Source organism: Lissotriton vulgaris, chromosome 10 (genome assembly GCF_964263255.1).
Source record: "Lissotriton vulgaris chromosome 10, aLisVul1.2, whole genome shotgun sequence".
Classification (NCBI taxonomy): domain Eukaryota; kingdom Metazoa; phylum Chordata; class Amphibia; order Caudata; family Salamandridae; genus Lissotriton; species Lissotriton vulgaris.
Genome location: NC_141698.1, coordinates 2,642,331 through 2,656,621, shown reverse-complemented (window position 1 = coordinate 2,656,621; position 14,291 = coordinate 2,642,331). Strand labels below are relative to the sequence as shown.

At 49.9% G+C, this 14,291-nt stretch overlaps 1 protein-coding gene across 5 annotated transcripts in view; it reads right to left on the bottom strand.

Moving 5' to 3' along the window:
* Positions 1 to 2,212: 2,212 nt before the first annotated feature.
* The window catches only part of IQSEC2 (IQ motif and Sec7 domain ArfGEF 2), a 942,770-nt gene continuing 930,691 nt past the window's right edge, over positions 2,213 to 14,291 (bottom strand). For all 5 annotated transcript variants that reach the window (XM_086940141.1, XM_086940140.1, XM_086940143.1 and 2 more), the window contains one exon: positions 2,213 to 3,447. In XM_086940141.1, the coding sequence (XP_086796267.1) occupies positions 2,356 to 3,447 (1,092 nt within the window). In that variant the 3' untranslated portion in view covers positions 2,213 to 2,355. The remainder of the gene's footprint in view (positions 3,448 to 14,291) is intronic.

Below are 14,291 nucleotides of genomic sequence, written 5' to 3'. Positions count from 1 at the left end.
TTATCCCTCTCCCTCTGGCCCTTTCATTCGAGCGGCCTGGCCTGCATCAGTGTCTAAAGCCTTCTTCTCCCACAGACGGGGTCTGAGGGAACACTCCACACAAGATCTTGTGGCCCATGTTCAATGTTGGGCTTCCACAAGCTCCATCCAACAAAAGGCCTTCATGAGCTACCACTGTCGAATCCTACCGGGAATCCTCCCAGGCTCTCCGGGGGGACATCTTGCACTGTGCCTGACGTATGATGCTTTTTCTAGGGCTTTCCCTGACATATGATGGTTTCCCAGAGCTATGCCTGACATATGAACCTTTCCTAGGGTTATGACTGATGTATGATGGTTTCCTAGGTCTGTGCCTGATGTATGATGCTTTCCTAGAGCTATGCTTGATGTATGATGCTTTCCTAGAGCTGTGCCTGATGTATGATGCTTTCCTAGAGCTATGCTTGATGTATGATGCTTTCCTAGGTCTATGCCTGACGTATGATGCTTTCCTAGAGCTGTGCCTGACATATGATGGTTTCCCAGAGCTATGCCTGACGTATGAACCTTTCCTAGGGTTATGACTGATGTATGATGGTTTCCTAGGTCTGTGCCTGACGTATGATGATTTCCTAGAGCTATGACTGATGTATGATGCTTTCCTAGGTCTATGCCTGATGTATGATAATTTCCTAGGTCTATGCCTGATGTATGATGCTTTCTTAGAGCTGTGCCTGACGTATGATGCTTTCCTAGAGCTATGCCTGATGTATGATGGTTTCCTAGGGCTGTGCCTGATGTATGATGCTTTCCTAGAGCTGTGCCTGATGTAGGATGCTTTCCTAGGTCTATGCCTGACGTATGATGATTTTCTAGATCTATGCCTGATGTATGATGGTTTCCTAGGTCTATGTCTGACGTATGATGATTTTCTAGGTCTATGCCTGATGTATGATGCTTTCCTAGAGCTGTGCCTGATGTATGATGCGTTCCTAGGTCTATGCCTGACATATGATGATTTTCTAGGTCTATGCCTGATGTATGATGGTTTCCTAGGTCTATGTCTGACGTATGATGATTTTCTAGGTCTATGCCTGATGTATGATGCTTTCCTAGAGCTGTGCCTGATGTATGATGCGTTCCTAGGTCTATGCCTGACGTATGATGATTTTCTAGGTCTATGCCTGATGTATGATGGTTTCCTAGGTCTATGTCTGACGTAAGATGATTTTCTAGGTCTATGCCTGATGTATGATGCTTTCCTAGAGCTGTGCCTGACGTATTATGCTTTCCTAGAGCTGTGCCTGACGTATGATGCTTTCCTAGAGCTATGCCTGATTGTTTCCTAGGGCTTTGCCTGAAGTATTATGATTTCCTACGGCTATGCCTGACGTATGATGCATTCCTAGGGCACTGTCCTACATGGGGTCTGCTGCTTGTGCTCATCAGGGTCTCTCGAAGGATATCCCTTAAAGGTCTCATGTGAAGATTCTTGATTCATTATCGCATGGGAGCAGAGACCTCAGGCACCGCATTAACCTGAGACTAAAAGTTGAGATCGGTCTTACTTGCCACAGACAAATTCCTACCACGCTGGAAATTCTATGTACAGCCAACCATTTCCTACCCACGGAGCAGCGGATGCACGATCCCCTCCCGCTCTCTTACCACACATCTTAACATGGCACACAACGCTGGGGTTAAGACAATACGTTCATAGCAGCAGGATGAATAACTACCATCCCCACCACACCCTCCGTGTGAGAGCCTGATGGACTGTGGGCTTCAGGATCCCAACGAGAGCACGCAGTGTGGGCCCATGGCGGCAGACGCATCACATCACTTCACTAGCTTTCCAAATCTGACACCATGACTGCGTGTGCTCCTTCCATGATCTGCTCTCGCTGCATACGAGGTTTGCCAGGAATTTGCTACAGACTGCAGCCCTGTACAGACTGTCCTCTGGCACCCCTTAGCAGCAGAGAATTGAGGATGCCTTTTCTCCATTACAAAAACAGACACAAATGTGCCCAGTCAGAAAACAAGCAAGCCAAGCACCTGAGCTATGCACCCAGAGGTCTATCTCCGCTGTCGTACGGGAGAATGCCCAAGACTCCCTGTGAAACGTCCAGAGCTGACGGCTATCTGGCAGCTTTGTGGAAGGGAAGCACAATGCCATCGCCAAGAAACAGCAGGGCGGAGTGGACGGGCGAAAGAGCGTCTTATACTGTGTCCTGAAGGGGCCGGACAGGTCAGATGGCAGGGACTCACCCCGACTGGGCAAGTGACTTGAGGGGCTGCCTCTTCTCCTGGAAATGCTGAAGGCTCCAGCAGGACAATCTTCTTTTTTCCAACATGGTCTCAAGTCCCAGCAGCTCAGACCACGGTGCTGATTCTGTTCACTGGCTTGGGCTTGGAGGAAGGCTGTCCAGGCTGTCCTGGGTGATGCTGCCCGTGCTGCGGGATGGGCGATGTTGGGCCCAGCGGGGAGTGCGGAGAGAGAGGAGTGTGTGGAGTGAGTGGTGTGTGCGGTGTGTGTGGTGTGTGAGGAGTATGTGGTGTGTGAGGAGTATGTGGGGTGTGCGGTGTGTGTGGGGTGTGTGGAGCGTGAGGGGAAGGAGGTGGTAGTGGTGGGTAGGAGGGGTGTGGTGGGATCGGGGACTGGGGAGAAAGGGGGGATTGCGGGTGCCCTGCACCATGCTGGGAATGCTGCATAGGATGCTGGTGCATGGGGTACGGGCCCACTGCCTGGCGCTGGCTGTGCTGCAGTGCATGATGGGACTGCGCCATCATTTGCGGGTGGTGGGTGAACACAAAGTGCTTAGGGGGCTGCTTCTGCATAGAGTGCTGAGGGCCTTGGTGGATGTGCTGGGGGTAAGTGTGGGTCATGGGGTGTTGAGGCACTGGGCTGTACAGCGATGGTGGCGACAGTGGTGTGTTCCCTGGGTGCCGCCCATGCATCACATACTGCGGATGTGGTGAGTTTGGCAGTGTTATATGTGGAGGCCTCTTCTGCCGCTGTAGAGTGAAGTGCTGAGGGCCTGTCTGCACATGATAGCGTTGCTGAGGTGGTGGTGGAGGTGGCTGTTGAGGTGGAGGTGGCTGTGTCATGGTTGGTGTCATCTGCTGGTGGTACGGGGGAGGCGCCTGAGCCATAACAGGCTGGTTGTGGCAGTACTGGGCATGGAGCGCTTGGATTTTAGAATGGCTGTCGGCCATGGCCATGGAAGGATGGGGATTGTGTGCAGCCATGTGGGGGTTGTGGATGTTGCTGTGGGGGTTGTGCATGGAGCCGGGAAGGTTCTGAAACGGACCTTTGCCACGCCTGCTCCCAAAGAGAGACCCCAGAAAGGAGGACGAGGAGTTGGAAGGAGGCCTCTGTGCTTTGAACTCCTCGACGGGTGGGGGTGGCATCGACGGTGGAGGCGGCATCCTCTGATGTGGGTGTGGGCTGCTAATAATAGAACCCTGCAGGGAAGTGGACAAAAGACAGAGAGAAAAGCATTAGTCCTTAGCTTCCAACAATGCAATCCAGATGAGGGTCACTGAGCCCCACATGTCTACCCGTGCTGTATCTACTGAACACACATTCTACACGGCCCACAGTTTAAACTCTTGTCTATCAGGTCTATCATTCGTCGTTCCTGCCACGGCACCTGACTCTGCATCCTTAGCAGAGCGACATGCAAACCCCCATGCTGTTGGAATGGCAGACATTGACTCCTTCGATTGATTCTGGATGCTGGAGACGGAAAGGGAAGGCTTAGAGAATCCTCCATGATCAGCCAGGCGCCCAGACACGTGAAGGATAGCCAGGTCTTCACCTGTCCTCGGACCGAAGGGGATGAGTAATCTGGAAATATCTGCACAGCTTGAAAGGAATGGTGGTCTGGGGCACCTTGATAAAAAGCGATAGGTGGGTGGGGCACATCACCGTGGATCGAAGAGCGTGGTGACTGGAGCATCTGCCAGTAGATTCAAGGGGAGAAGCTCCTTGGGCACATCACCGTGGATCGAAGAGGGTAGTTAACTTGGGCATATGTCAGTAGAATAAAAGGGAGGGGCTACTTGGGCATCTCCCCATGGGGTGAAGTGGGAGGGAGACAGGAGCACTTATCAATAGAGTGAAGGGAGTCGAGGTTGGGGATACCTCGCCATAGATCAAAAGGGCGGGGTGACAAGGGCAGCTGTCATTGGACTGAAGGCGGCGAGGGTCTGGGCTCTTCTCAATTGACGCAGGTGGAGGAAAAGGAATTAAAATCCCTCACCAGGAAGGTGATTAGACAGGACTCCGTGGTTTGCTCTGGAGGAAGGATGGGGAAGGACCAAGGTGATTCGCACACTCCTTCGCGGATTGAAGAGGATGAGCCACTCACAGAGACGCTGAGCAGCTGTGGAGCACCCCATCAACACCCCTACATTTCATTGAGACTGGGGATCCTTGTACCCTCAATGTGTCTTTCCACAGTTTTTGGGGCACCTGAAGAGTGTGACTAGCCCTGCAGAAACCATCAACAAGAAAGAGCTACTCACCTGTACTCACACTTCTCCATCGATAGTGTATCGATCATATCTGAACCTAGTAATATACTTTCAACAGGTTGATGGAATCTTCGCAGCACTTTTAAACTTATATTAATAGAACGCCTTACCTTTGTTTTGTAAAATTCAATTCCAAAGACAGAAACCCTTTGAGAAACAAGGGGTAGAGAGTTGATGAATGCAGTGACCAGGTCACCCGTAAGTGAGATGTAAGCGAGCTGGGTGTATGGCGTGTGGCTCTCTTTACACATACGTACGGACAGATATGCTTTAGAAACAGCAGAGAGGCCTGATGGTTTGCATGGGCAGAGTCTGGCTGCCAATGTGCCTGTTGTAAGAGTGACTAGCAGGTAAGTGGAAAGGTTGGTCTGAAGGGAGCTGAGATCTTAGTAAAGGTCCAGTCTAGGAAGGCACCATGAAACGTTGTAGGTGGGCACTGAGGCCAGCCTGAGCGGCTTTTGAGAAACAAGAAGGGAGGGCGTGTGTCTCGCTGCCATTCCAGAGGACATCATTCTCCCAAGATCGAGGCTGCAAGATGGCCAAGATCCCCAGAAGGTAACAGGTTTTTGGGACATGCTGGTGTCATTAGGACAATCAAGCCTGTAATGGACGGGCACAGGGGCAGTTCCAACCTCTTGACTTGGATGGCTTTGTGTGATTGAGGTAAAGAAGGTTATGGAGGCTTTACACAGCCTTGTAAATACGGCCCTCTTTCCCGCAGTGCTCTGCGTCAAAGGGGCGTGTCATGGGTGTTGCTGTGGGGGCTTCCACACAACACCCATAGCCGTTTGACACTGTCCTGGATTTACAACGATTCCTAAATCCGAGGCAGCTTCTCATCCTAAGGTGAGACCATTCCTCATGTGGGATCCCTGGAAAGGGAGACCAAGACGCCTGCAGTGTCTCTCCCACAAGACTGGCTGGGGACTCGCATAATTGCCAGGGCAAAGCTAGCCTAGTTGTCTTTATCTGGTCTGCTGCATGGATATCTCCTGTGAATGCCAAGAAAGGCCTGACAAAACCTTCAGGACTTAGTAGGATAAAGTTATAGTTGTGGCTGGACTCCTGTCAAAAGTCTTGAATCTAGGTGACAATGGTAAATACCAGAGCGAGCTTGGACGCTCTGGATCAGGTGGGTGCAAAGGATGATTTGTATCCTTGGTAACGCAAATGTGAACCATTTGCAGAGAATCAGATCTTTCGTCCGTTTAGTATGATTTTGAGTGCTCGGATATGACACCAGAGGAGACTTTCTACAGACCACTTTGCTACTACCCAGATCTGGTACAGGAAGTCCTGCTGTCCTTCGGTGGTTGGATGGTTTTATGTCTAAGTGTGAATTCCACACCTTTCGAGAGAGGCACAGGAAGCAGAGAAGTTTATTAAGGAGTCACTGGTACCAAGTCTGACTACGAGTTACAGAATTGCCTCGGGATTCCGGTCCAGTTGGTGCTTGAAATTGGATCATCCCTCTTCGAAGACTGCAGTGGAGGTTCTTATTTTTCTAGCACAATTGGCAAAGAACAATCAGCATGGCAACAGCAGTCATGAGTGGGCAACTTCATATGAAGGCTGTTGAGATGGGCGAATGGCTCAACTTTTCCAGCTCTCAGTTCTTCTGACTTCCAGGTACTCCACATTCTGATATACCGTGGAATTTGTTTTTAGTTCATGCTACATCGAGCCCTGTTATTCTACCCTATATCCCCCAAGAGAGTTTTGGACATACAAGCCCTCGGTGTTTGTTAGTGCACCATCTCTGCCGCATATACTATTACAACAAGGTGCCACAGCACCCAAGTGCCACTGCGTCCAGGTGCCACTGCGTCAGGGTTGAACTGCATCAAGGTGCCACTGCATCAGGGTGACACTGCTTCAAGGTGCCACTGCGTCAGGGTGGCACTGCATCAAGGTGCCACTGCATCAGGGTAACACTGCGTCCAGGTGCCACTGCATCAGGGTAGCACTGCATCAGGGTGACACTGCTTCAAGGTGCCACTGCGTCAGGGTGGCACTGCATCAAGGTGCCACTGCATCAGGGTGGCACTGCATCAAGATGCCACTGCATCAGGGTGACACTGCGTCCAGGTGCCACTGCATCAGGGTGGCACTGCATCAGGGTGCCACTGCATCAGGGTGCCACTGCATCAAGGTGCCACTGCATCAGGGTGGCACTGCATCAGGGGGAATTCTTCTACACCGCCGCCATGGAGGTGCTACGATTTATTTATTCATGAGAGTACCGAGAGGCATGAGAGCACTTTATATAGAATAACCGCGACTCGTGATCTACAATGAACATAACTTACAACTAAAGTAGCAATAACACGGTAAGAAGTCAAGCATGAATGATAGAAGATCCCGGGCTGCAGGGCTGGGATGCAGGGGAGAGGGGATACCCAATGACCAAAGTTGGATTCATTCAGTATGAAAGGTGTCGTCCGAATACATGAAGTTTCAGGTATTTGCAGAGGTCATTGGGATGGATTTTACTCTTAACTCTGCTAGTAGGGAGTCCACAAAGGTGAGGCCGCGCTGAGAAAGACGGAGCTTGGGAAGCTTTGAAAGGTGTTGGCTTCAGTGGTAAATTATTTTTACTCCTGGACCCTCTGTCACTGCCTGACTGTTGGAGCACGGCAACTCTGTAGGATGGAGAGCTGAGGAGGGTATCTCTACAAACCACACACCCCAATTTAAACTGTATTCTGAATCCCGCTGGAAGCTAGTGAAACTCAACTAGGATAAGCTGTAGTTTGGTCCCATGTTTGGGTAGAGATGGAGGACGCCTTTCAGAGGAATGAGCGCGCTATGAGGGACGCCCAATAGTTCCGCGTTGCCAAAGTCATTCCTAGAGTGAAACAGAGCATGAGCTGCTGATTGTTAAAGGAGAGAGGAGAAGAGGTATCTTTTTAGCGTGAGCAGGTAGAAGTTGGCTAATCTAGAAAGTTTGTTGCCTTTGGGAATTATGGAGAAGTTCATGTCTAGGATAATCCCAAGAGAAGCAACTGTGGGGCAAAGATGGGGCACACACAGGGATTTTTAGGTTGTCAGTCGGGAAAGAAGGGTTTCTTGAACCTGGGAAACCTAAGGATACATGTTTCTTTGTGGGTTTAGTGTGAGATGGTTCCCAGATATCCAGGTCTGCATCCTCAGCAGGATGGGATATAGCGTGTAAATGTCACAAACAGAATAGGTTTACAGTTGTTTTTTGAGTGTCACCCCACGCTGGTGGATGAACATCCCAAAGTTTGGGTAGATTTTGGACAGAGGCTCCATGATCATGTTAAAGTGAGCGGGAGTCAAGAAGGAACCTTGAGAGACACCACAAATGTTAGGAGAAGGTCCAGATATCTTGCTTTTAAGCTCCTCTATGTGGGGGCAGCTCTATATGTAGGATTCAAACCATTTGAGGCCGAACTCCGGACACCAAAGCGTTGATCAAGAACAGAGACCACACAAGCATCGTCAATGGTCCTGACGGTGGCAGTGAGGGAGGTCGAGAAGGTTAAGAGGGCATGTACTGTTGCCATCAATAAGATGGAGGCTCTCCTGAAGGACCTGAATTAGGCGGTTTCAATACTATGCCCGGCTCTGAACAGGGAGCAGCTTGGCTTTACGGATGTGATCATTAAGGTGAAGAGTGACATAGCTTCTTCAACAAGGGAGTGACCTGTCTCCAAATGAGGAACAACTCCTTGGGACATGTTTACAAGCCCCTGTCTCCAAATAAGGAACAACTCCTTGGGACATGTTTACAAGCCCCTAGTGCCACAGAGCGTCTCTTTTGTTGAGACTCTGGTGTGGCTGTGTGCCGTTCCAAATTTACAAGGCCATGCAAAGCCACTTTGTGTTGCTTTACACAGCCTTGTAGATATGGCCCTCCTTCGTCAAAGGGCGTGTCAAGATTGCTGCTATGGGTGTTCCCACGCAGCACCCATGGCATTTTGACACTGCCCCAGATTTTTGTTAATTTGAGGCAGCTCCAAAAACGAACGCCTTTCCAGGGGAGGCATCTTTAAAGTAACACAATTTCTGAAATGTGGAACTGGTTTCTGTCATATAACTTTTATTAGTATAGCCCATGGTCCCACTTCACACCATGCAAAAAGCGTAGTATTCTATTCCTCAGAACCTATAAAATGTGTCTAATTTGGGATGCCTGCCTAGACTACTCTCAGACTTCTATTGAGCATGTCCCTGTGACAGACTGTTATTTAATTCTGTACTTGGGTTATTTCTGAGCTAGAGCCTTTTGCCTATTCTCCGGAGGCAGACTTCATGTCAGTCCTCTTGATGATGTACCTAGAGATTTTTCAGACCTTTTGCTGGCTTCTAAGAAGGCAGACTATGTCAACCTATTATTTGACTCTGTATTTTTTTATTCTAGCTATTGGTTTATTCTGGAGGTGTTGTTATGATTTATATTAATGATGATTTAAACAGACTAATTATGAGCCTTATTTAGATCTCGGTGGACGGATATCTCGTCCACCGTATTACGATCTCCATAAGATACAATGGGCTCATAATAGGGTGAACAGAATCTCCGTCATGTTTGCGACAGAGTATTCCCATCCGCCAACATCTAAATTAGGACCTATCTTTTTGTAAATATTCATACATTTTGAATAAACCCTCATGGTTTTAACTTTGAATATTGTCTTGTGTAGGTTTTCCTAAATTGCCTAAGGTTCTCGTCCTTTGGGACTCATAAGGCGCAGTACATTAAATCATCTCTTTAACATTTTATGGGTGCAAAGCTCCAGCAGATTTGTGGTGGAGAACAAGTTAAGCTGTAAATCAGTGCAAATTGGGGAAATTCAGTGCAAATTTACGTGTAAAATTTGGCTAAAAATGCGCACTTCAAAAATTGTTAGTATTAGGAAATCCTGGAATGAATCGGTGCAACAACTTCAATGAGTGGTGTTGGGAGTTGCGTTACATGCAGTCTGGAGTTGCGTTATGTGAGTATGAATAGGGCACCTTGTGAAGTGAGCTGTCTTATGGCAGTTATGCGGCTTGCGCTGCAGACTGTGGTGCTGTTCTTGTATAGTGGTGTGTAGTTTTGAGTGAGTTAATTGTCCTGTGGCGTGTGCACATCATGTGCATGTGTTGTGAAAATGGTGTTTGTTTTGTGTTTCTTGTTGTGCATACATCAACATTTGCTTTATAATATTTTGTCCAAACTGCTGAAATTGTTTAAAATCATGCACTTAATGAAAAATATCAAAGTCCTATGAAACTCTTAATGGTGTAACTGACCAGGGTAGTGTTGTTTGTTTCTTTGTGCACGCATAGACTTAAAGGTGGGCTACCACTGGCCAAGAACCTATCTTGTGTGATTGCAAGTACTAAAGGGAAAACACCTTCCTTTTCTGTGGCGCGTTAGATTTTCCAATCCGTATCCCAGGAGGCAGACAAGGTATTTGTTTACGTATCGCGTTTCAAGTCTCCTTTTGAAATGATGTTGTGATAGGTTGAATGAGTTCTTATGGTGAGCCACAACCCCAAGGATGGTACATTGACACACGGTTTGAAGAACGACGGATGCCCCTACAGATGAAAACATCCTGACGCATGTCCTGAGGGACGGAGAGAAGCTGAGGTGCTCGTTACTTGTATTCTTGGGGATGCAAAAGCAAATCTCATGACACAGGTTAACCCCTTCGATGCTGATGACGAGCTCAGCTCGTCATCAGCTACGGCGCTCGTATGCTGATGACGAGCTGAACTCGTCATGAAACGCGGTATTTTAAAAAATGCCGCACACAGCGGGAAAAGCCGCCGCAGCGATGCGGTTAAGAGGTTGTCCTCTTCGTCGTCACCATTTTCTTGTTTTACCTACACATTGGTTTTGATGTTCTCTGTGTATTATACCCTTTTTCTTGTGTCCTTCCCAGCCTTGAAAAGTCACGGGACAAGTCCTGACTGACAAAACACGTGTCGGCTGGTTTTCTTTCTGTATTGACCCACAAGACTTATATAAAAGAATCTTCTTTAAGATACTCCTGATGTCGACCTTCATAATTATTGAACTTAATGTACTCTGAAAAATAGTTTTTACACTAAAACCTATACTCTGAAACGTGTGCACAGGACTTGGTTCACTACACAGGTTACTCCGAGTATAAAAATAAAGACAATACACGTTGACCCTGAATATCCTGCCTCGCACACCGGTGCCAAACCTGCCTGGGACAGACACCCTCTCATGTCGTCAACTGTTCCTCCCAGAAGAAAACTCAACTGACTGGCTACAAATTGCACATTCTGCATCAGGTGATATCAAATGTCCAAAAGAGAGGAAAACCGTCAGTGAGAAAGAGAGAGAACAAAAGAAAAGAGAGCGTCTTCTGCGAACTCATTCAAGTGCATGAAACCCCGACTGGCAGCTGAACCATGGCTCCCTGTCGGAGAGGGCCACGCACTGTGTGCCTTTCTCCAGTGTGACCTGCTCTGGGCCCGAGATGGGAATTACATCTCTGCACCTATTCTGCACTCTCACACTCAGAAGAGCAGCATACCGAAGAATGCCAGAGACCCGACAACACATCGCTGCCGGTCTGAAGTCGAGAAGGCTGCTCTACCATGAGCGCTGCAGACCAAACCCAGAAAATACTCTTCCAGATAGTCTTTTGGCTGCTGATTTATGCAGAAACAAGCAGATATTGCTAGCCGTGTGCAGTGTGCCAGTTGAACTGCTAGGCTACCCTAAGGAAACCTCTACTGTGCCCTTTACCATCATCAAAATACCCTTTAAGAGGACTGGGAAGGACATCAGCCCTGGAATCAGCTCAGAGAGGGCATGAAGACATCCTAGTCATACTGCATTGTGCCACAGTTTGCACAGAACCCTTTCCACTGAGAGGGTGCAACTGCTCCTCAGATCACAGATTGCTTTTTTCCATGTTTCTCAAGAGTCGGAATAACAGCTGAAATTCTTACAGACCAAGGCACTGAACTGCGTTCCTCGACTTCTACAACAAATCTATCAAGCCTTACAGATTAAACAGATCAAAAGGACTCTTTATCGCCATGGATGGATGGACAGGTTGGACCGTAGAACCGGACCATAAAATTAATGTTATGAAAATTCATTAGTTTGATGGGAAAACTTGGGACAGGTCTTTTGCCTGGTGCTACTGTGGTTACGCGACTCTCCACAGGTACGCACAGGATTCAGCTATTATCAAAGCTTTGATTGGGCACCAGCACCATAACTATCTAGATCTGGCCATAGAAGAATGCGAGTCAGAGGAAGAAGAAAGTACTTTGATGCCATAGTATGTACTCCTGTAAAGAGATCTTTTCCAGAACATAAGAGAGATAGAGGTTGGTAACCTGAAGAGGAACAAAAAACATTTCTCAGCTCAAAGCATACCCTGTCCCTCTGGTTGACACGTGGACCAAGAAACTGACCAGTACTTTACTTCATCATGAGTTATTGGCACATGTTCATATGTCTGCATTTCCACTCCACAATGCCTTTTCACATTGACAGGCTACCCTTTTAGGCTGCATGGCCCTGCGCAACCTTTCAGAGATTCATGGATCGGCTGTGAAAAGTCAAAAGGTACTTTTCAACGACATACCTCGATGACGTCAGTGTTCCGGTCCCCCTGGAAGCATCATCTGAAACATCTGCATGTGTTACCAGTCCCAAGCGAGACAGGACTTTCCACTAATCCTGCCAACGGTGTCATACATGACTGTTGGACTTGGCCCTTCTGGCAGGTTCACCCCTAAACTTTTTGCTTTTTGAATGTGAATTGGTGGTAGTGATTTTTGGTTTCTGCGCACTTTCACTGTGTCCCAGTGGAAAGTGCTGCGCACTCTGAGTGCGTGGAGTGAGGTTGGCCTGCCCTCCCATAGGAATGCATGGGGAATGTCTGTGTCCCTGGTAGTTCCAGATGCGTGAGGTGTGCAGGCTCGAGTTTGGTATGTGCGGACTCGTGGGATTGAATGCTGCGCAATGATGTGTGCGGCGTGAATGTGTCTAGTGTGGAAGTGCCACTTCTAGACATAGGTGTGCGTGTGCAGTGAGTGTGCTGGTGCGTGATTGGCTGGAACTGGCTGGTGAGCCTGGCCCCAAGAGTCTGGATGGGTCTGCCCCGGTGGTGAATGGAGAGATTAGCATGCTGATGTGAGGGAGGGGCGCACCTGGGTCCTGAATAGGGCTAGGCTTTCCCCCACACAATGCTGGCCCCGCCCCCTTTGGTGCGTCTAATGTCCCTAGCCCTGCCAGTGAATAGAAAGGGTGGTTGAACACATCAAGAGGGCTCACAAACCAGCTGCGACTGGTTTTTCCCCTCACCCTGAAGCCAGACAAAGGAATACTGTGTAAAAAAAAGGGCTGTGTCCCCTTACAATCTGTTCTCTTCCAGGATCCTATCTGAGGGGGGCTGCTGCTGCTGCTGTGCGCCAGTAGGACCGCCACTTGGACTGCCTCCCTGCCTGGAGGCCCAGTGAGCTGGCTCTGGGCCCAGCCTTGCCCCCCTGCCTACCTATAGAACTTTGCTGGATCTGGACTTTGCCCTAGCACCTGGGAGTGCTTTATCTTTCCCCTGTATCGCTTGGGAGTGCTGTGGTCGCCCCTCTAGCACTGGGAGCGCTTTGTTCTTGTCTAGGCGCCTGGGAGCGCTTTGTTTGCTAAGGCCGGTGCCCACCCGGCCTCTTTGGTGTGCTGTGGCTGCGTGGGCGGCGCGGGTGCCCACCCCGCTCATTGCCGCCTTGTTGTGCCAGCTTGAGGTTTGATATCCCTAGCGGGTGCCCACCAGGCCAGGGATCTTGTGCCCGTGGATTCTCACCCCTCGCTTGGCCCCCCCAGAGACCGCCGACCCAGCCATTACTATTACGGGCCGCCGCTCTGCCCACGGCGACCCAGAAGTCCCGACCCCGAAAACCGGAAGCGGACGGGAGCCCACCCCGCGCTACGGAGTAGCCGGGAGAAGTGAGTAGAAGGGAGTAGAAGGGAGGTGCTGCCGCCAGGGAGGCTCCGGTGAAGGAGAGTCCCGCCCGCGGCACCAGGGAAGCCCTCGAGAGACCCACAACGGAAGCAAGACCGACAGAAGAGCCCCCGCCAGGAGAAGTCTCCAGGTAAGTGGAGCCGGGCCTGGGGGGACTCCATAGGTGCAGACGAAGGGAGGAGGGAGTCCAGGCACATTGCCAGTGCCCGCCCCTCCCGCCTGTGCTATCTTGGTTGCAGGAACATACCCGGGGGCATTTTGTGTATCTCGAGCCCGTCAAGGCTCCAACGACCCCGAGAGCATTGTGTGTTCGAGTCCCCAGAGGGGGGACTCCAACGATGGGCCACATTTCTATTTAGAGCCGCAGAGGCTCTTGTGGGCATAATTTCCTTTCGAGTCCCCCGAGAGGGACTCCGACAATTTGGGGCATTTCTGGGTGGTAGAGCGGCCCGGCAGATGGCGGGCCGCTCCCCCCCACACCGGGCATTTTGCTGCAGAGCCCCAAGGCTCACCGCCTGCATTGTTTGCTTAGAGCCCAGTGAGGCTCTTGAGGGCCACACTCATTTCTACGAGCCCATAGAGGCTCAGGGGGCACATTTTCTCAGTGGGAGAGCGGCCCCGGAAGGCAGGGGGCTGCTCCCACCTGCCCCACATTTGCCAGGAGGCCACAAGAGGCTCCTGAGGGCCCAGTCATTTGTGCAGAGCCTGCGAGGCTCCAGCGTTGGCCCCATGATTGTTCTACAGCTTCCCAGCACTTAGTGGGCAGCTGCTACGTTTAGGCCCCCCTGACTTTGGGACACAGGG